The 23,648-nt window shown below is 40.4% G+C and overlaps 1 protein-coding gene across 8 annotated transcripts in view; it reads right to left on the bottom strand.

Moving 5' to 3' along the window:
- Positions 1 to 23,648, bottom strand: part of LOC144695998 (phosphatase and actin regulator 4-like) — an 89,451-nt gene that overhangs the window by 21,094 nt on the left and 44,709 nt on the right. For 3 of the 8 annotated variants that reach the window (XM_078567154.1, XM_078567156.1, XM_078567151.1), the window contains 5 exons: positions 21,544 to 21,711; positions 9,982 to 10,062; positions 4,145 to 4,339; positions 2,905 to 3,231; positions 830 to 1,382 (listed from right to left, as the gene is read on the bottom strand). In XM_078567154.1, coding sequence (XP_078423280.1) covers positions 830 to 1,382; positions 2,905 to 3,231; positions 4,145 to 4,339; positions 9,982 to 10,062; positions 21,544 to 21,711 — 1,324 coding nt within the window. The remainder of the gene's footprint in view (positions 1 to 829; positions 1,383 to 2,904; positions 3,232 to 4,144; positions 4,340 to 9,981; positions 10,063 to 21,543; positions 21,712 to 23,648) is intronic. The other 5 variants (XM_078567155.1, XM_078567152.1, XM_078567159.1 and 2 more) reach the window with 3 other exon arrangements.

The raw sequence follows: 23,648 nt of genomic DNA, 5'->3' as shown, positions 1-23,648 counted from the left end.
AACAGGTCCACATTGTGTTTATGCTCTATATGAGCTTCCTCATCCTCCTCTTCAACTAACCCTCTCAGGCTAACCTATTCTATTCTCCCTCATGTGTTTAATTAACTTCTTTTTTGCTATTCACCTTAACTATTTCACATGATAGAGACCCCATTTTAAGCACTCCAGTTTTCTATTGTTTGCTACATGTTTTAAACTCCGGTTTGGAGCAAGGTAACGTGCAGGATGTACCATAGTGGGATTAGTGTTTAATGGCGGTCATATGAAAAGAATCAATGGCACTACTCAAAGAAGAGCAGGGAGCCCTGGCCAACCTTCCTCCCTCAACAAATACTACTATAAAAAGGTTAAAGCGGACATTAGCTTCATTGCCATTTCTGCGATCTTCCTGCGTGCAAAGCGGCTTCATTTATCCTTCATAACAACAGTGTTGTTGGTTGTGAAGCCAAACATGTGACACTCTTAAGGTGTCAGAAGATCTATGTAAATGCAAATACTTTCTTAGTCAGCTAGGAGCACTGCTGCCAGAATCCAGTTCCTGATGGCCATGGACCCACCGCACAAGACAGCCCTCAACTTGACACCAATTAGCAGTCACACTCGGAGAGGCAAAAGGATGGCTTGTGTGGGAATGGCTCACTGAAGTGTGGCGGGGTATTTTTTTGAGGTTGGGACTGTGATACATTCATTAAAAGTGAGTTTGGGTGTGCATGGATTCTGACACTGGGTGCCCAAGAAAAAGAGAGTTCCATTACCCAACACTAACATCCCTTACCTCAAGGTGCACAAAACTGAAATCACAGCCATTTGAAATGACACATATACTTACCATTTTAACTTCTCCAAGGTGACTTGCAAAGCCCGGCTCTTATTAGCATCATCAAAGGCAGTCTCAAAAAGCAAAGACTTTGCCGTATTTGAACCATCAGCTACAGTGACGACCGGTCGAGGGCTACACAATGCTTGCTGGATCATTATGTGCAAAGGAACTTGAGATTGGCGAGTCGGAAGGAGCTCAGGACAGTCATCAGATGAAGGATGAGGCTGTTGATCAGGTTCTTTCTCATTTTGCACATTGGCGTGACAGATTGTCAATACAGGGGGATTAGCTTTGACTGAAGGCCTTGGTGGGAGGGACTGACGAGGAGCAGGTTCTGGAGCAGAAGGTGGGCGCGAAGGCAATGCTGGCGATGATGTAGGTGCATGTGCTGATGTCGATACTTGCATTGGCAGCTGCGGTCTCTCCTTGTTCTCGCATACATTCTGGGTAGTGTTGTTTGGCTCAGCCACAGGCAGGTTGAAGTTTATCCTCCTGTGGGACCCTGGTGGCGAATGCTTACCTGGCACAACTAGGCCAGGGGTCATGATGTGACTAAGTTCCGCTGAAACACAATTTTGCAAATTGAGTCAGCGTTTTGAAACTTGCCTGTTTTAAGAATTGTACCACTATTCATTGCTTAGTAACATAAACTTCATCCCGAGAAGATAAGGGTATCGTGAGATCTTGTGTGTTAAACAAGCACCAAGGCAACCATTTTGCAATGGTTAGCTGGACAGAATAAAATATCCTATGGCAGGTAGTTGTGGTCAAAATATGAAAATATTAAATATGGCATTATGACTTGAGCATAAACCATTCTCAGTATAAGGTTGAACATTCCTTTCTTAAATCTTTTCCATTTAAGACTGTCTTGGAAGAACACAGGTTAACTTTCAATCAGCTGCACCGTCATGCCTTAAGCTTTTACATTAATACGAGATACACACACAGAAGATTTATGACATCAGAAGGGCAACAAATTAGTAATACTGCATCAAGATTTTCAGGAGTGAGTAATGCTGCTATATATGGACACAGGGCAACAGGGAAAGGTTACTGGACAAGTTCAAAAGCATTTGTTACAATATTAGCCTTACTGCGTGCAGGCATTGAACAATTATTGTGATAAGTGTAAGCTATTTAATCCCTCGACTCTGTTCCACCATTCAATTAGATCATGGCCGATCTGTGTCTCAACTCTATTTATGTGACTATCTTCCATATCCCTAGATATTTTTACCTGACAAAAACTCATCAATCTCAGTTTTGAAGAATTTAATTGACCCCTTTTTGAAGAAGCAACTTCCCGATTTCAACTAACCTTTGTATGGAATAGTGGTTTCACTTATAAGTGGCCTAGGTCTAATTTTAAGGTTAATCCCTTTTGTTCTGCATCTCTAATCAGAGAAAATAATGTCTCTAGCACCCCATCAAATCACTTAATCATTTTAAATAACTCCACCAGATGTCCTTAAACCTGAAGTTTATCCACCCTGTCCTCATAACTTAACACTTTAAACTCCAGTGTCATTCTGGTGAACCTGTGTTGCACATAAAACAGCAGCTACACTTCAAAAAATAATTAATTGGCTATGAAGTGCTTTAGAAGTCCTGAGATCATGAAATGTGCTATGTAAGTGCAAGTCATTTGTTTACCCTTTCCAATGCCAATATATATTTCCTGCAATTTGGTGCACAAAACTAAGTTCAGATAGGGTCTGACCAAGGCTGTGTACAACTGAAGCATCACTTCCTCAATTGTGAATTCCAATCCCTCTGAGATAAAGGCCAATATTCCATTAAACTTTTCTGATCACTTTTTGTACCTGTGAATTAGTTTTTCGTGATCTATATACATGGATTCTTAAATCCATTAGCTTCTCCACAGTTCCTATTCCCTCACCATTAAAAAAAATCCAATTTAACTTTCTCATATCCAAAGTATGTGAACTTTAACTTCCCCACACTGAGCTCCACTTGTTACAGTATTGGGTAAGCAACATCTGTAATTGCTTTCCATTTTGATGTCAAATTTTGTTGCTTATTTTGTAAAGTATGCCATGCAGTGGTATATAAAGACTTACCAAACAAAGGATTGCTATTCCGGTTGGGTTTTGGAGGTGGAATTGGGGGTTGCTTGGCAGGAGCGGTGGTAGTGGTGGTGGTGGTATTTGTAGCTGCAGCCAAAGAGTCAGTGGTATTGGTGATAGTGGTGGAACAGGAAGTGGAAAAACAGGAAATAATGGAAGAGACGTCCTTGGCAGTGGTCAAGTTGGCTCCAGGATCTTTCACTTGCCCCTCGCCTGCTTCCAGAGTGGGAGCTGACAGTGGTCTTTTAGGAGGAAGTAAAGCCTGTTTCTGCTCACGCATGGGCTCCATTTCTGACAAAGGACGTTTATCTGCAGGCTCTGCTGAGAAACATTAGAAGAAGGTATGCATCAGATAGAGGAGGCACAAAACTGAAAGATGATATGACAGATGACAAGTACATTTTTAAAAAATGGTTATTTATAAAGCAGTAGAAAACAGGAATATACACTGTCTTACACTGGACGATGTCCAGTTTTAGCTTTTTATGCAGATGATCCAATTCCAAGATAGCCTTCTCCATTCCTTGAAAATAGGTTACGCGATGCAGCCATCATTAGTGCAATGGAGGATAACCAAATAAGATAGAGAGAGTGAATGCAATGCCTACACATCTTGACAAGTTAATTAAGTTAAAAGGGAACCAAACCATTAAACTGTGAGAGGTAGAGGGAAAGGGCAGAAAAATAAGGCTAAACAGCTCCAATATAGCTAGCACCAGCAGATGCACAATGAGTTGAATGGCCTGCTCTTGTACAGTAAATTTGGTTTTACTGTTATTTAGTGAATTGTCAAACTAAAAAAGTTAATAAGACACAAGTTGTGATAAATTATACGTAAAATACAATATGCAATTCTATTGTATTAGGCTGTATTGATGCTGCTCGAATACGTGTAACAGCAGACCAGTCACTCAAATTCAAATATTTATTTAATTTTACATCATGAAGCTTGAAAAAAAATGCATCTGGGTGAGATAAGTTTATCGGGTCATGCAGTAATGAGGAAATTTACTAGGCTTTAACTTAAGTTTAAAAAAGTTAATTTTCAAATACTGCACGTCAGTGATATTTGTATTGTACAAAGGTTAGACAAGCTCTTTCATTTGCTTACCGTTCTACACATGTAAAATAACAAAGATGGGTGGTTTATTTACTAAATTAGAACAGTTTAAACCTGATGAAACAAAGGTTTGCTTTAAACTAAACAGCAATTATCTTTGCTTTGATTTCTTACCTTTAGTTTTTTGGGGTTCCTCAATGGAGCTCTTCATTCTCTCCTCAGCTTCCTGTGAAGTTTTTGAAAAACTTGACTTTATTTCACCCCTGGCTACTGGTTCAGCCTCTGTTGAGGTAGACAATTCACCCACAGGAAGCGTGTGCCCATTCTTTAGTGTACTATTTTGGGCAGGTTTGCTGTTAATTTCCCCATCTGAAGAATGAAAAAAATAGAAGCTTGGTAAGTTTTTGATAGAGTAGAAGATGAGGAGAAAGTGTTTCCATTGGCAGCAGGGTCAGTAACCAGGGAACTTATTAAAGGTAATTGGCAAAAGAGCCAAAGGGAAGATGACCAGAATTTTCTTCATGCAGTGGATTACTATCTGGAATGCACTGTCAGAAAAGGCTGATGGAAGCAGGTTCATTGGCAACTTTTAAACAAAAATTGGATACATACTTGAGAGGAGTGTGACTAATTGGACAACTCCTTCAAAGGACTATCACAGGCATAATGGGCTGAATGGCCTCCCTTTTGCATCTTCTATGATTCTATAAAGACAGTCAGTAAGCCATTGCTTAACACAATCTCAGTCTGCAAATCAGTGGCGCAAACAAATTGAGACTTAGGACACATAAGGAAAAGGTCTTGCAACCAACCTGCTTTCTCAGTGTAAAGCAGTTACTGTTCTCACAGTATAATGACAAGAATTCCTGCGTGGTGTCTACTCTCTCACTAAATAGACAGAGACACAGACAGCAGATAATTTGTTTATGCCCTCCTATCAGCTCCTTTCTGTGCCTTACCTTTTGCAATCTGTCTTTATTTCTCTAATCTATTTGGGTCCATTGCTATCTGTTTGGCAGTCTCAGTTGCATCAGCGCTCAACACTGTTTTTTCCGGTCACACTGCATTCTGTTCGTACCTTTGTGCTTTAGTCTATTGGCTCTTCAAAAGCTTAAGAAAATTTAGCTGATGCTGCAAACGGGATCTGATCAACACCTAGGTCCCCTGAGAACGGCCACTCAGTCAAGCTGCAGACTCAGCCAAGATTCCATCACTGGTGCATCCAGTTGCCACCCTAAAGTTTAGGGACCAACATGCATCTAAGGTTGCCAACTCTAGTTGGACATATTCCTGGGGCTATTACCTCTCATGACTATCCTGCCTCCAACTGCCCCACCCCCATGATCCCACCACTGATCGGCCAACACATCCATCTGTACAATGCTCCGCCTTCCCGTGGCCAAATAGAAAGCGTACAGACATTTAGTTACTCTGATGGGGTAATTATTGACTTGTTAGCCAAACACCCTTCTCCATCTCCAAAATTTGCATAACTAATAAAAAGTGTTCAAAGCTACTGGCAAAAAAATAATTTTGTTTTTAACACTCCCTACGATTTTACTTCAGGGTTACAGAAAGTAGTCGCCAGGAGATCAATCTTTAATGCTCAGAGGCTCCAAGATTTTTCTGGAGGGTTGGCAACCCTACTTGCATCAAGAAGTAATGCATTAAATTAATAGGAAGTTGCAAGTTGACGACAATTATTCTTCTCAGCAGGGAAGCCCTTGTTAAGAATAAAATCCAATTGTATTTTGTTTATGGTGAGTGGAGGGGAGGATGGAGGCATTTACCACTCTCCAGTTTATCTTCTCCCTTTCATCTATCTGCAGGAATTCCCAGAACATTCATCAACTGCCGAATCCCCTCCTCTTCCCCTTGCTCTAATCCATCTTTAGCTGGTCACTACAAATTCTATTTCATCAGACTGCAATAACTACTTGCAATTATCTAGCTCTTTTAAATGTAAATACATACCAAAGCACTTCACTAAGGTATGATTAAAGGGAAACCCAACATTAACAGTCAGGAGAAAAGATGTCTTGCTGCAGTTGTTTACAGCCTTGATGTGACCTCACCTGGAGTACTATGTACAGTTTTGGTCCCCTTATCTAAGGAAGGATGTACCTGCCGTAGAAAGAGTGCTACAAAGGTTCACCAGATTAATCTCTGGGATGGTGGGATCGTCTTATGAGGAGAGATTGGGGGAGACTGGGTCTGTATTCCCTTCAGTTTCGAAGAATGAGGGGTGACTTCATTGAAACTTTCAAAATTCTTACAGGGCATGACAGGGTAAATGTAGGTAAGATGTTTCCCCTGGCTGGTGAATCTAAAACCAGGGGATATGATCTCAGGATTAGGGGTAGGCCATTTAAGACTGAGATGAGGAGGATGATGAATCTTTGGAATTCTCTACTGCAGAAGGTGGGGGAAGTTCAATTATTGAGCATGTTCAAAACAGGAATCAATAGGTTTCTGGAGACTAATGACATCGGGACATGGAGATAGCACCAAGAAAGTGGTGTTGAGGTAGATGATCAGCCATGATCTAATTGAATGATGGAGCAGGCTCAACAGGCTGAATGGCCTACTCCTTTCCTATGTTCTTAGGATATTTTTCAGCAGAAAAGCCCTATCTTGGCTGCAATTATTGCGATAGAGTTATCCCCTTTGTCCCATCTTTCTCATGCATTTCTTAAATTTTCATTTTCAAATATTTATTTCCTTTATAAAATCTGCTATGGACTCTGCTCCCACCACGATTTCTGGCTGGACAATCCATCTGCTAAGGACCTTCCGTGTGAAGGAATTTATCCTAAACTGTTTATTATTTTGATAATCTTAATTTTATGCTTTTTAGTTACTGAATCTCCAACCAGCAAAAACCTCATTAAAAATTTCCATTATTCTGACTAGTGAACTCTGAACTTATATCAGTTCCAAGTGTAACTCTATTCCTCCCTACTGTCAAAACTTCCTAACTTGTACTGCAGCAGCTCACTTCTTAGACAGTACCTCCCAAAGCTCGTGACCTCCACCATCTAGAAGGACAAGGGCAGCAGGTACTTATCACCTCAAATCACACCATCCTGACCTGGGACAAATATTGCTGCTGCTTCATTTTCACTGGGTCAAAATCCTTCAACTCCCTAAGAGGACTGTGGGGAGCACCTTTGCCATACAGACTGTAACAGCTCAAGGTGGCGAACCACCACCTTCTCAGGGCAACTAGGGATGGACCATAAATGCTGGCCTCGCCAGTGACACTCTCTCATCCCAAGTATGAATATAAAAAAAATACTGTGAGCCTTTGAATCCACTTCAGTTCGTCAGCATATTATAAGAAGGAACAGCTTTTATCATTGGCAGTGGAGGCTGCTGGCATTAAACCAATCAGATTATTTCAACAGGTGGAATTGAAGCTCATCGGAATGAGATATGCTGACGAATGGGACTGGAACCAGATATTATTTTGCATTGTGTACTGAATGCAAACTTAAGAAAATTATATGCCGTTGGCCAATACATGTTTATAGAATCGTATTGCACGGGTGGTGATTCGGACCATTGTGCTTGTGCTGGCTCTTTGATAGTTAACTCTACAAACTTCTCCTTTGGAAGTATATATCCAATTCCTTTGTAGAAGTACTTTTGAAACTGTTTCCACCAACCTTTCAGGCAGTGCTTTCCAGGTCATCATTACATGCTGTGTAAAAAAAAATTCTCATCTCCCCTCTGGCTCATTTACCAATTACCTTAACCCTTATCTATTACTGAACCCCCTGCTAAAGAAAACAGGTTCTCCTCTTTCCTCTATCAAAGCACTTCACACTAGTTTATTTTGTGTTTGCCACAAAAAATGCTATGTGTAACAAATTGCTAAAATGCATCTAGTTAAAAACTTACTTTCCTCAAAAGAACTCCAGGGCATGTCAGACTTAGCTCATTTGAAAATTTACTTTCCTCAAAATTCTATTTGGCAACACTTTCTTTTATGAAATAAGGTGGATATTCACAACTATGAATACATTAGCTAGTTTTACATGACTTAACAGCACTATGGCTGTACCTACAGTGCATGGACTGCAGCGGTTCAAGAGAGCAGCTCACCATCACCTTCTCCAGGGCAAGTAAGGATGGGCAATAAATGCTGGCCTAGCCAGTGACACCCACATCCCATGAATGAATGAATAAAAAAGCTTTATACAGGCCTTTAATGCAATAAAATATTCCAAAGCACTTTACAGGAGCATTAGTGGATGGTAGGAGAGTCCACTAACAACCCCACTAACTGGCCCCCAAGTTGTTTTAGCACTACAGTAGCCAAAGCCATGATGATGTCTTCTATATTTGATGGCTGCATCATGGTGGGGGAATCCATAGGTTTTGCTGTTGGTGTGATATTGCATTGCATCAACATTTTCAAAATCATGAGGAGTCTGGACCAAGTGGATAAAGTGAAACTGTTCTCATTGGCAGAAAGGCTGAGAATTGGAGGACACTGATTTAAGGTGATTGGCAAAAGAAACAATGGCAAAATGAACATTTTGAAAAAAAAAGTGAATGGTTAGGATCTGAAATGTCCTGTTTGAGGGTATTTTTGGTGAAGGCAGAATCAACCATGAGTTTCAAAAGGGAAATGAATAATCACCTGAAGAGAAAAAAAAATTGCGGGGCTGCAGGAAAAGAGCAGGCAAGTGGTACTAGTTGAGTTTCTCTTGCAAAAAGTTGGCATTGACACAATGGGTGAATGGCCCCCTTCTGTGCTGTAAGCATTATATGATTCTATGATTCTCACTGTATAAATGCCTTCGGAAGATTAATTACTTAAAAGAAGATCTTCTCAACCACACTGAAAATGTATGAAACTTGTCAACTACAAAGTCAACATTTCCATGACCAGTTTGAAATAGGGTAGCCAATTCTATCTAATTGTTTTAAAGCCTCCTACAATCAAAGAATATCATAGAATCATACAACACAGGTGGTGGTCATTCAGCCCATCGTGTTCATGGCAGCTCTTTGAAATAGCTATCCAATTAGTCTCACTCTTCCCCTGTATCTACGCAAATATTTCCTTTTCAACATTATAGATACTTTTTAAAATATAAGGTTACTATTAAATCTGCTGCCATTGTCCTCTTGGGCAATGCATTCCAGATTACAATATCATGTCAAATTTACAGCACAGAAACAGGCCATTTGGCCCAGCATTTATGCCTCACACGAACTTCCTCATTGAACCCTATCAACCTATCTTTCAATTATTTTCTCTTTCATGTACTAATATAGCTTTCTCTTTAATAAATCTATGTTATTTGCCACAAACACTCCATGTGGCAAGCAATTTCCATATTCTCACCACTGTCTGGATAAAGAAGTTTTTTCCAAATTCCTTACAAGCCAAGGTGACACTTCATGGGATTTGTCATAGGAGAACTAGCCACACCAAATCGCTTGCTCTATCCATATTTAACTTTGATCACCAGTTGATCTGCAGCAATCACACTGAGTTGCAGCCGTGAAGTGGGAAAGCCTCAGCTGGTTTGTTAAAGGAACTGCTACTACTGTTGTCACTAGGCTTTAGTCTATTAGCACTGAAAGACCATAGGCACTTACATTTCAATAAAAAGGGAAAAAATAAATCACACTACTCTGTGGAGCAGTAGGTTTCACTTATTGCCTCAATTTGTTGGTGCCAGTGACAGACAAGTACTTCATCCTGGTGCTGTACAGCTCCAAATACTTTCTCCAGACACAACTCAAGTCTGTAATAAGCTGAGTACTTGTCACAGATAAGATAGAAACTGTATGAAAGTTTCACAATTCCAAAGTTATGCCTTGATGAAATCCTGGTGACAATATACATTACTTTACAAAAGCTACTCAATCACAATGTTCCGCAAAGAGTTTGGGTGGGAGAAGGGATCCAACTTGTTCATTACTTAATTTGATTATATTAATTAAATCCAGATATATCAAATCTCTCTTCATTCTGTGCACATTATACTTGCCTTGTTCAGGAATTTCTTTCAACACTCCCTTCTTAACCAGTTCAGCTCTGCTCTGTCTCACAGATAACTTCCTGTCCAAAACTGGAATTATAAAAATATGTCCGTGAAAAGACTTTCAGATAAATGTTTCTCCACAAGCTCCCTTAAGTGACATCATAAAATGCATGTTAAAACTCAAGTCACAAGCAAAAGAATGAAGAGAGAGGCTAGGAAAAATTTAAGAAAATTCTTAGGTCATGAATACCCTTCCAGAAACAGTGACGGAAGCAGAATCCATAACAGCTTTTAAAACGAAAATGGATTAATACTTGAAAAATAAAAAATCAAGTGATAAAAGAAAAAGGGAATGGGATTAAGTGGATAGCTCTTTCAGAGAGCCTACACAGGCACAATGGACCAAGTAGTCTCGTGCTATGCTTAGAATCCAATGATTCTACTAATGTAACCAGTTCTGACCATCTTCAATATAACAAGGCATTTAAGGCTTTAGGCATTTATACAATAGATTTGGTAGCTGTTTTATGCACTCAGGTACTTTCAAAGCTATACTGAGGCCCTTCACAACATTGTCACTGGGCTTACTTAACATATAGGGAACACTATCTTCTAAGGAAGAAAACAATCACTTCAATAAAATACTTCAGCCATGTACTAATATGCTTCCTGTATGAAACAAAAGCAGAAAACAGGTCAGGCAGCATCCATTGAGAAAATACAAGACAATTTATGTTTCAGATAATAAATCTTTCAGATCCAAATGTTGTGTATTGTGCCTGATGTGTACTCCCATTTTTCTCTGTTTGTTTCATGTTTTCAGCATCTGCAATAATTTGATTTTTGCGTCTAGCACTACCACTGCCAGTACTTCACTTCACTCCAGTCCTACACAGCTCAAAATGCTCTCCAAAACACAACCCAAGTTGCAAAGACACAACCTATAACTATGTTGCTGGATGTTTTCCATGGCTCTGATGGACAAAGCATAAAAATTTGACCCACTGTCTATTCCATTGTACTGAGATTCTTGAGACAACAATGCTGCATGAAAGAATTTAAGGACAAAAATCCTAGAAGAGATGCAAGGTGCATTCCTAATATTATAACTACATTTAGCGGACTTAAGTATGTTCAATCATGGATACGATGAGTTTGAAAAGGTCTTGAGAAGAGATGTAAAAGAAACTAGAGAGAGGCATGCATTCAAGGCTGCATCAAGCAGAGCCAGAGGATGTTTCAATTGTTGGGAATGGGGTGTGTGGTAAGCAGAAGAGGCAAAGGATGGCCTAAAGACCACCATGAGTTTCTCACACTTGGAGGCAAGGGGTGGAGGGGGAAGAGGTGGGGTGTTTAAGGAGATGGTTGGTATTGGAGAAATGTAGCCCAGAGTTATCTCAGAAAAACGCATGGCTTTGGTAGAGAAGAGTGAAGCCTAAAAGAGCTAGACATGGTTAAGCCTGATCTGGGGATGGATGGTTAAACCGGGAGTTTGCCAGATGTACTCAAGCCTGCATTCTTGTACTTAGTTAGCATGACAGACATCTCATGGAAATTATTGAATTAGGAACAGGGACTCAACAAAATTAACATAAGCAAATTAAGAGCAATGGAGAAATTAATGGCACAAATGGAAATAAATCCCCCAGATGAAATTGTTTCCATACCATCCCAAACCATAATCTTCCAAAGTTCTTTCGATTTGGGAACTATTCCTTTAGATTGGGAAATTGCACGTTACTCAGCTACTTAAAGAAAGGTGATGGAGGGAAACCATAAAATGGTAGACCAGTTAGCCTAACATCGGTTGTCAGGAAATTCCTAGGGTCTATAACTAAGGATAAGGTGAAACTTTTCAGTTTATCAGACAGCCAACATGGATTTGTAAAGCACTGAATTTTTTTTGAAGGGGTGATTGTAATAGGAGACAGGGGAGTGTCTACGAATCTTACTTATATGGACTTTCAAAAGGCATTTGGTAAAATCCTTCAGAAGAGACCGTTTGCTAAAGTCGAAGCTCATGGAATTGATGTCAAATTATTGACCTTGTTAGAAAATTGGCTGAGCAGTAGCATCCAAGAGTAGGGATAATGAAGGGTAGGAGTTAGAATAACTGAAAAAGAGTTTAAATACAATCTCAAATCAAACACGTCAATTATTGGAAGATATTAGTACGTGTTAACATGCATCTCGAGGCTCAAACTGCCATGCTTTCAATGTTAAGCAACTAGACACAGGGATATTATGAACTTTACATATGTGGATTCTAATGCATATAACATTCCTTGGAAAATCTGCACTCTCAATGAAGACTCACTTGAAACTGTTAATGCTTTAATTAATGCTGCAGGCCCCTGAACCATAGAAGCTATCGCGCGGTGGAGGTGGCTCCTTAGAAGTTTCAAATGTGACACCTTCATGAACACAACCCTCGAGTGGAGTCTGCACAGATCTATTTCTATCTACAACTAGCTCTTTCAAAAAGTCGCAGGGTCATGGTGGGCTGAACGGCCTCTTCCTGTGCTGCATCATTCTATGATATTACTGTTGCCCATCAACAGCTTAGGCTGCAGAGATCTTGCTTCCCTTCTTTCCTCCTTCAATTAAGAATTTTTTTGACTGAAGAAAAAAATGGCATAGGGTCTTTAGTAATGTGTGTGCAAACACTGAACTTTCAGAAGCAGGTGTTGCATCACAATTCCATGCCTCAAAAAGGACATGTGAACGTTTCAGAACAAGACCACTCTTCAGAAATGACGGCTCAATTGAAATCTAAGTTAACTTTCTTTTTACAGGCATACATTGACCTGCATTATTCATGCTTTATTTCAGAAAATTTCAGCTTCAGCTTTCGAAGAGAAAAGCTGCCAATCATCTAATTTAAATTAGAAGATTAAGTGCAGGTTTTTTTTTTAATTAATCATCCACTAAGCTGTAATTGGAACAGCTGCATAAATGGTTTATCTGATAAAAACAGAACATAAAATGTGTTTACAATTTACAGATTACCCTCCCCTCATATTGTGCTATTGGGAACTGCAGATCAGCGAGCTAGATCATGAATGACTAATCTAATTAAAATCACAGGATCAGGAGTCTCCCTTGATGGCCTTGTGAGCAAATGCAGCACAGGGTGCAGCACTGAGCCATTCAGACCAGAATATTCCTCCGTTTACTCAGTTAACTCATCTCTGCCAAGGTAGCAGCTGGGATGCAACAACTGGTCTCTGAACCCTGTGGCAAAAGGGGGGAAAAGGAAAAATCAGTTGGAGTTCCCACTGCTGATCACAATCCCATGAATCCCACTAGGCTCCATTATAGTCCTGTTTACAATGAAACTAACTGCCAACATTCACCATTTAGACTCACATAGAATGGCCACTGGCTCAAAGTACCAGAGCAAACAGCATTCCAGAAAGGAGTTTCCATCTCCTTTGAAGTGGAGAGATTATGAAAGAATAAAGAATAAATCACAGAACTGAGATCCAACACAGACCAGTCTGGTGCACTGTATACTTTTAGTACAATCAGTAAGTTGCACATGAGCCTCAGAAGTGGAATCTTTGAGCTTTCCACACTGAAATTCCTGGCAACATGGAAAACCAAAGACAAATTCTATTCTAATCAAGCAGCTGTAAATAGAATGGTGGCAAGCAGAAGTGAGATGTGATAAACATCTACAGGATTAAGGGTCACCAAGAAAGAGTCGAGAGCTACCAATGAGAAGTGGAGTGTTTATCTGCTGGCTAGGATATACCTGCAGCTCAGTTCACATGAGATTCTCATATCAAAACACACCATATTGTTTTCCATTACTTTAAAGTAGACCCCTGTTAAAGGAAATACACAGCTGAAAACAGGCCTTGAAAGATGTAAAGACAGCTGCCCTCTCAATTGGCTCCATGTGTTCTGATGGAATTCCTCCGTCTATTTTAAAGAGGTACCAATCTAAAATAGACATATCATCTTTAAAATTGATGTAGTCGTTCATAATCTTATCGAACTGTATAGCAAGCTTGAGGAACTGTTTCCTATGTTATTATCTTAAAGTGATAGACAAAGGAATATATAGTGGTTCTTAAGTTGGATACAGGAATGACCAATTCTGATGCAACACTGATGTAAACCACTCTTTCGTGTTAGTCATCTGAAACAGGATATCCCATCTGAAAACTTGAGGTAACCATAGTTTTACTGGGGCTACAAGCCTGGATATCACATCGTCACTGGTAGGGTGATCCTCAACTTCTCACAGGCGACAAAGGGCTGATTTTAATCACAGCATCCTTACAATCTAAGTGTCTTGCAAGAACACATCTATAGTGCGAATGATGAAAGCACTTGAAAGGAAGGAGTATACCTGTATTACTAAAGCTCCTCAGCTGCACCCTGGCCCTTCATTTTCCAATTCAGTTAATGAAGGTGACAAGTCAGTACACTTGTAACACTTCTCAAACACTTTTCTCCAGTGTAACCATTTTCTACAGGCAGTGAATGCAGCATAGAAGTATTCATCCACATCACTGAACTAAGGAGAAAGGAGGAGGGGTGTGAGGATAGACACGACACAATGTCAAAACAGGAAAGAGTTTAATGCTTACTCTCGATTTGGATTGAAGCCACAGTAACAAGACAAATAGATTATAATATGAAAGTATTCTGCAAACACTAAGCCTCTAGCCTATTGAGCTGTCACTGTACAGTCATCATGTTACATGTAACTAAATCCAGTGACCCCTCAACAACTCTTTGCAGTATAAATTTATGTAAATACAGTCACTATAGATGTCAAACTCGCAGACTCCAATTACTGTCATGACCTCCCACACCAGCTTCCAATTTAGAAAGTTGATGGAAAACTCAATTAAATGTTGACTCTGGGATGTGTTGAAAGGTACAGATAGAGTGGAAGCTGTAATGCTGAATTAGGATAAATCTACTCTGAACAGCACTAAGTGAGGTTTGAAACCAAGGAGCAGTGTGCTGATAAATTGTGCCAGTGCTGCAATGGACAATGCTTTGCACTGCCAAGATGCAAGTTCAATTTGCTGCAATAGTTTGCATCCCTAACAATGGCTCACAGACGGAATGGATGCACCATGCAGTGATACTGGGACATACAAACTGAGGTTAACTCCAAGTTCAATCCCTGGTTTGTTTAGCGATTTCAGCTGGAAATGCCAGCAGGCCGAACAGTTAGCTTTTAAGTTTCTGAGCTGAAGAGGAGTAAAATAAAGAAAAGAAAAATAAAGAACAGAAAAAGGAGAGCCAGAGTTCTTTGTTGCCATTTATATTTAAGTGACCTCTGAAGGCCAACTTGGACTTGGCTGTGATATATATCTACAGCAATATATCCCAGTAAGAGCCTTTAAGACAAGAAAGAAGAAGTAGAAATCGGAAAAAGGTTTCTGATCTCTGACATGTTGTGGGAGTGGGGTTCAAATTAAGGCCAGACCTTTTCTCTAAAGGGCAGTTGTGAAAGTAAATAAAATCATCGGGCCAATCAACCAAGCTACTGTAAGAATGTCGAACAGCAGACTCAGAGCAGGTTAAACAGAGGTTCCTCCACAGGTGGAAAAGTTGTGCAGCGACTGTCAACCTACAGAGCAAAGGAAAGATGCAAGCAGATGGAAAGCAGCAGCAGCCCACTTGATCAGGACACTAGCCATCATTCAAAGCATTCATTCCCTTCAACACAAGCACACTAGCAGAAGAGCATCATCTGCAAGATGTAGCACAGCAACTTGTCAAGGCTTCTTCGGGAGAAACTCTCAATCTCCAACTTTTACCACCCAGAAGCACAAGGGCAGCAATTCCTGCCAACACGATCAACTGTAAGCTCCCCTCCAAGTCACACACCAGCCTGACTTTAAAATATGCCGCCGTTGGGTTATAATCTTGGAACTGCCTACCTAACAGCACTGCGGGAGTACCTTTACCACACAAAATGCAACAGTTCAAGCAGTGGTTTCTCAGGAGCAGTTAGGAATGGGCAATAAATGCCAACATTGCCACTGACACCCACAACCCATTAAAAAAAAAGGAACAAGGTGGGCCATCAAGAATTTCAATGTACATCATTCCCATTAGACACCAACATGCGCACTCCCATGATTCTGTATGAAGCTATGTTAAACATCCTCACTGACAGTTTGCAACTTGAATTAAGAGGCATCAAACTCTGCCATTATGGAAATTTTCAATTCTCTTCAAACTAGATTATTTTCTCTGCTCAATTGAAAAGCTAAGGATTAGACAGAAATGAGAAAAACAAGAAGTTGCCTGGAACACCAATAGGAACATATGAACAATGATGGATAAAGAACCTCTGGCCCATCCAGCCTGTCCTACACAATTGTGATACCTTTTGCATCACAATATATACACAGTTTAGTTTAATTTCAAAGGAAATGGATGAAAAGATAGGCTTTCCCAGTCCCTAATCAATCCTGCTACTGAATTTCCAATTCTTTCCCGTTTCTCTTAAACTGCTTAATTCCAGAACATTAAAAGCGTGGAACTCTTCCCTTGCTCTTAGAATCCACAGCCAGTTAAAACCCAAGCTTGACTTTAACTAACCAAGGCTACTCAACCTCTCATCTTTTCTGACATTTTCAAATTTGACTGTGTCCAACATCCTTTCAGTTGGTAGCTGTGGTTCACTTGTCCAAGAATCAGAAAATTGTGGGTTCATGTCTGACCCTAGACACTCGAGCACAAAATCTCAGCTGATACACCCAGCTCAGGACTGAGGAGTGTTGCACTGTCAAAGCTTCTGTCTTTTGGATGACAGGCTAAACCAAGCCCCCATTTTCCCTCTCGCCTGGAAGTAAAATCTCCCATGGCACTATTTTGAGTTAGAGCAGGGGTGTTCTTCCTGGTGCCCTGGCCAATATTTATCCCTCAAACATCATTTAAAAAAACAGCCGGTCATAATGACATTGATGGGAACTTGCTGCATGCAAATTGGCTGCCATATTTTTTACTTTACAACAGCAGCTACACTACACATATTTTGCTGTAAAAAGGGCTTTGGATATCCTGAGGTTGTGCAAGACACTACCTAAATACAAAAGGCTAAATATTCCGAATGCTGAAAATCTAGTGTAGAAACAGCTGCTCAAAATGCGGTATTTGAGAAGACCAAATGCAGATTGGGTGATGGCTTTGTGGAACAGCTCCATTTGATCCATAAACTTCCAATGGCGTTCCATTTTAATTCTCTGCCTCACTCCCAACCTGACTGTTCTGTCCTCAGCCTCCTGCTCTGTTCCAATGAAGCTAATCCGAAACTCTAAGAACAACATCTCATCTTTTGATTAGGTACTTTATGACCTTGCAGAGTCAACACCGAGTTTAACAGTTTCAGATCATAGGCACTGCTCTCATTTTTGCAGACAACAGGTGCCAGTAATCATTCTGCTATTAACTCCGCTTTTTTGCCTGTCCCCCTAGACTCCCTTGTTAGTTCTGGTACGATAGCCAAGTGGTTATGGTACTAGGCTTGTAACCCCAAGATCAAGAGTTCAAATCTCACCATGGCAAATTATGAAATATATAGACTCCCTTGTTGATTAAAATCTGTCTAACTCAGCCTTGAATATAATCAGTGACCAAGCCTCCACTGCTCTCTGTGGAAGAGAATTCCAAAGACTAAAGATCACCTGAGAGAAGAAATTTCTCATCTCCATCTTAAATGGGAAACTCCTTATTTCTAAATTGTGCCTCATAGTTCTAGATTCCCCCATGACAGAAAACATTTTCTCAGAGAATCGACCTCGTCAAGGTCCCTCAGAATCCAAGAGGTTTTAAAAAGATTACCTCTCATTCTTCTAAACTCTCATGAGTATAGGCCCAACCTGCTCAACCTTTCCTCATAAGGCATCCCCTTCATCCCAGAAATCAGCCAAGTGAACCTTCTTTGAATTTCCTCCAATGCAAGTATATCCCCCCTCCTTAAGCAAGGAGACCAGGACTATACACAATACTCCAGGTGCAGCCCTGTACAGTTGTAGCAAGATTTTATACTCCATCCCCCTTGCAATAAAGGTCAACATTCAAATTGCCTTCCAAATTACTTGCTATACCTGCATGTTAACTTTTTGTGAATTATGTACAAGGACACACACAGCCCTCTGTAACTGCAACATTCTGCAATCTTTCTCCATTTAAATAATATTCTGCTTTTCTATTCTTCCTGCCAAAGTGGACAACCTCTCATTTTCCCACATTATACTCCGTCTACCAAATTTTTACCAATACGCTTAACCTATCTATATCCTTTTCTTTCCTACCTATCAGCAGCAAATTTGGCTGCAACACAGTCGGTCCCTTCATCTAAGTCATTAACATAGATCACAAGTAATTGAGGCCCCAGTACTGATCCCTGTGACACTCCATTGGTTACACTTTGCCAACCTGAAAGTGACTAATTTATCCTGACTCTGTTTTCCATAACACCTGAAAATCAACTAAGTACTTTTGAAGTGTAGTCGTTTTGTAATATAGGAAATGTGGCAGCCAACTTGTGCAAGCTCCCACAAACAGTATTGTGATAATGACCAGATAATTTGTTTAAGTAATGTTGACCAGGGTACAGGGGATAACTCCCCTGCTCATCTTTGAAATAGTGTCATAGGATCTTTTACCTGGAAGACCAGATGGGGCCTCGGTTTAATGTCTTATCTAAAAGATGGCACCCCCAACAGTGTAGCTCTCCCTCAATGCTGAACAGAGGGCGGTCTCCTAGATTTTTGTGCTCAAGTGTCTAGATTGGAGCTTAACTGCTTCTTTCTCCACAGATGCTGTCTGACCTGCTGAGTATTTCCAGCATGTTCCATTTATAGTATAAATGTAAATCTTTCCTTCTTTCATCTAAGAGTTTCTTTCTTAAAAATGCATGTTTTCTATCAAAGGTTCTCTACTCCAGCTGGTCAATGCAAGTACTGGCAACTCTTTGGAAACAGTCAATCACTCCACTGCAGGAGGAATCATAACTAGAAAAGAGCAGACTTGCTTTGATGATTTGTTGCAATGACTGGTGTCACCATTTTAAAAGAAAAGACAGTTTGTTTTTAGTCTTTCATGGGATGAGAGAGTCATTGGCAAGGCCAGCATTTGTTGCCCATCCCTAATTGCTCAAGAAGGTGGTGGTGGTGAGCCAACTTCCTGAACCGTTGCTGTCCACCTGGTGCAGGTACACCCACAGTGCTGTTAGTTTGGAAGTTCTAGGATTTTAACCCAGTGACAGTGAAGGAATGGTAATATATATATATATATATATATATGTGTGTGTATATATATATATATATATATATATATATATATACACACACACACAAGTTAAGATGGTGTGTCCCAGTGGTGTTCCTCAGAGGTCAGCATTAGGACCATTATTCTTATTAATAATTCATTGATAACCTGAATTTTGGTATACAGGGCACAATGTTAAAGCTTGAGAATGATTCGAGAAACCGAAATGTAGTAAACAATGAGGACAGTAACAAACTTCAGGATATAGGCAGACTTACAAAATGGGCAGACATATAGTAGATGAAATTTAACAGTGCGAAATGTTGTTACATTTTGGTAGGAGGAATGAGGAGAGGCAATATGAACTAAATCTTACAAACCTACAGGGGATGCAGGAACAGAGATTTGGGCATATATGTATACAAAGGAGAGATGGTGGCGTAGTGGTCCAGTGGCCCTGGACTAGTAATCCACAGACTCAGGCTAGTGGACTTGGAACGTGATTTCAAAACCCACCATGGCAGCTGGTGGAATTTAAATTGAATGAATAAAATCTGGAATGGAAACCTAGTCTCAGCAATGGCGACCATGAAACTATCATAGATTGCCATAAAAACCCATATGGTTCACTAATGTCTTTTCAGGAAGGAAATCTGCTGTCCTTACCTGGTCTGGCCTAAATGCGACTCCAGACCCATAGTAATGTGGTTGATTCTTAACTGCCCTCAGAAATGGCCTAGCAAGTCACTCAGTTCAAGGCAATTAGGGAACCTTGCCAGCAAAGCCCACAACCCAGGAAAAAAAGAGTTTAAAAAAGTATTTGACAGTGGCAAGACAAGTTGAGAAAGCTATATAAAAACAGAAGATTCTTGGCCCTCTTAGTCGAGGAATAAAGAACAAGGAGGTTATGCTAAAGCTATATAAAACACTTGTTAGGTCTCAGCTAGAATACTGTGTTCATTTCTAGACACCACATTTTCAAAAGGATGTCAAGGCCTTGGGGAAGTTGTAGATTTACTAAAATTGTATCCATAAACGGAGGGATTCAGTTGTGCGAAGAAACTGGAGAAGACTCAATTGTTTACAATGGGATTCAACAGAGGTGTGCAAAATCATGAACAGTTTTGGTAAGATAAATAGAGAAACTGTTTCCAGCGGCAGATGGGCCAGTAACCAGTGGACAAAGGTTTAAGGTGATTGGCAAAAGAACCAGAAGTGTCATGAGGGAACACTTTCAAAAGAGAATTATTTAACTACTTGAAGAGAAGAAATGTGAAGGACGACGAGGAAAGGGCAGGGTGAATGTGACTACTGCATTGGAAGCAGTTCAGAGAAGGTTTACCAGACTAATAACTGGAATGGGTGTGTTGTCTTATGAGGAAAGGTTGGACAGATTAGGCTTGTAACTGCTGGAGTTTAGATGATTTAGAGCAACTCGATTGAAACAAATAAGATCCTGAGGGGTCTTGACAGGGTGGATGTGGAGAGGATGTTTCCTCTTGTGGAAGAATCTAGAACTAGAGATCACTGTTTAAAAATAAGGGCTCGCCCATTTAAAACAGAGATGATGTGAAATTTTTTCACTCAGAGAGTTGTAAATCTTTGGAACACTCTTCCTAAAAAGGTGGTGGAATGTTTTTAAGGCAGAGGTAGATAGGTTCTTGGTAAGCACGAGGTGATGGGCTATTGGGGGTAAGTGGGATGCAGATTTCAGGTTACTATCAGATCAGCCATGATCTTATTAAATGGCGGAGCAGGTTCGAGGGGCTGAATGCTCCTGTTCCTTGTTCGTATGTTTGTAATTGAACAAATCTATCAAAGTGCTGATAACAGGCATGATGGGTCAACAACATCCTGTATCATTCTAGGATTCTAATTAATGATGGTCCCAATCAAAATATGAAAGTACTTTTCTTCTCTAACATTGTCTCTGCTCACTGAATTCTACTCCTATTTTTCTTGAAGGTGCACGTTCTTGTTGGGATACAATTCCAGCCCTCTTCCAACTTATTACAGCAGCACTCTTCATGTGTCAGGTCAGGCAGTGAATACCGACAAGCTGTTCAGCTATGAAGGGCACAACAGTTGAACTCAATCTGGTTTCCATCCAAAGCCCTCATATACAACATCCAATAGATGCCACTGGAAGCTATCAACTGTTTTCCAGTGAACAGCTGTCAGGTTTCTATCAGTTTTCACTTAAGTCAAGAGAATTTATGTTGCTTCGTTAGAGGCAGAATGCTTTAAAATAATTTAAACTTCTGATATGTTAAATTGTGCTTTAAATTTTTCAAGTAATAATTCCCAGTTTCTTACCTGCAGACGTTTCCTTGAACTTTTCACTGGTTTTCTTTTTCCGCCATTTCCACGGTTTGAATATTTTTCCAAATCCCGGAAATTTTCCTCTTCTCCGTGCAGTCGGTGTGTTCGAACCAGAGACATCGTTCTCCGAGCCCATTGATGGAAGCTGCTCCCCTTCCTCAGCTGCACACAGCCACCAAATGGGAAAAATAAAAGCAATGAAATTCTGGTGTGAAAAATGAGGGAATAGAATCAACAACAAAGCAAGTTGCATTAGGGAATCAGCTGTTGAGCACTGGCATTCGGTTCTTAAATAGCCTTACGCAAAGCAACCCCAACCAGAGCACTGTGGGGAGGGGGGGAGGGAGGGGGCGGCGGAGGGAGGGGGAGAAAGGGAGGCAGACGGAAAGGGAAAGGGTGGTAGAAGGAGAGGGAAAGGAGGGGAGAGGAGAGGGAAAAGGAAAGTGGGGAAAGAAAGGGGAGGAGAGAAAAAGCAGGCAAGAAAAGCAGGCGGTAAAGGGGGGACTAATGGGGAATCGGATTCCATTCACATTTAGAACCAGAGTTTGAATCCAGCCCAGGATGATAGGGCGCCCATTTCAGTTGTCAAAATTATTACCCTTTGGGAAAATAAGCTCTTACTGAAGTACCAAATTTGCTTGCGGGAGTGCTTCCCAATGGGAGTTGCGGTCCATGGTTTGGGAACCCCTGTTATATAGCATTCTAGGATGTTCGATGTTAAAGGGAGCCATGTAAGTGATGGTCTTCCTTTCTCTTTTTTTTTGCTTTTATCACGTGCAAGATAATTGGTGACCAGAAACTGCAAAAGCATCCTTCACCAATTCATTGCTTTGACAAAAAGTTAATCAAATTGGAGGACAGACTGCTGACAATTATACACATCACTCTTTTGTTATTTGGTTTATTTTTCCATTCCAAGAGGAACCACATAAACAATTCATCTTATTCGGCCCTTGGCCCGGAAACAATACTTTTCAACATGCTATACATTAAATCATGTGCAAATATCAGTCAATTTTGAATAATAGTTTAATATACACACAACCTAGTGAAGGCACAGCAGATTCTTAACTCAATGATACTGGAACCCAGTGAGACAGTGACAAACCTGGATATTCACCTTGCAAGAGTCTGTTCAGGTGGCATGGCATCTTCATGGGGTAACAGATTTTCTACCAGTTTTGGGGCTACAAAATGACACATATCAGTTTACTTGCCCTTTGGTCCAGCTCTAAACATTGGCCAAGAGCAGTAGTTCAGAATTTGGCTGATGGAAAACATCTGTTCATGTTTCCATGATCTAATAGAATATCATGGAATGTAAGCATTTGCTGGTAGCAGAGATCAGTCATAAAGTTAAATGGTTTCTGACCTCATGTATGCACTAGGTGTTAGGAAGTTCAAAATTTAGTCAATATGATGAGCTTTGCCAAGAATTGCAGACAAAAGGGAATGGCCTGATTAACTGATTAGGCAAAACTGTGGCAGATGGAGTTCAATTACAGGAAACATGAGGTCATATGCTTTGAATTCAAGAATGATTCTAAATGGCAAGAGATTAGGAACATTGAGGAAGCAAAGGATTTGGGTATCTACCCACATTAACCATATTAAAAGGCAGGAGACAGGTAGAAAAGGACATGGGGAGTGTTGGCTGTTATCTCAAGCGGGCTCAGTTACGAGAGAGAAGTTATGCTTTAGTTTTACAGAGCTTTGGTTAGACTCCACCTGTGGAGATCTGCACTAATTTTTGGGCACCAAACCTCAGGAAGGATAAGTTGTCCTTGGAGGGGGGCATAGCGTCGACTCAGAGTGATATGGGGCCTGAAGAAGTTAAATTATGAGGATAGGTTGCATAAATCTGGCTAGTATTTTTCTCCCTGATGGCTGAGGGGTGATTCAATCAAGATGCTTAAAATGATAAAACGAGTTGATAGGGAAAATAGAAATTACTGCACCCAGTGGGAAATTCAGGGCACGTGGGCAAAAAAAAAGCTAGATTATTTAGGAGCGGAATCAGGAAGCACGTTCTCACACCAAGGACGATGAAAAACTCTACCCAAAAAGCAGTGCCTTGTGGAGCAATTAAAGCTTTCAAC

This window comes from Cetorhinus maximus, chromosome 21, assembly GCF_964194155.1.
Source record: "Cetorhinus maximus chromosome 21, sCetMax3.hap1.1, whole genome shotgun sequence".
Taxonomy (NCBI): domain Eukaryota; kingdom Metazoa; phylum Chordata; class Chondrichthyes; order Lamniformes; family Cetorhinidae; genus Cetorhinus; species Cetorhinus maximus.
The sequence above is the reverse complement of the archived record's forward strand: the minus strand, read 5'-3'. Positions and strand labels throughout refer to the sequence as shown.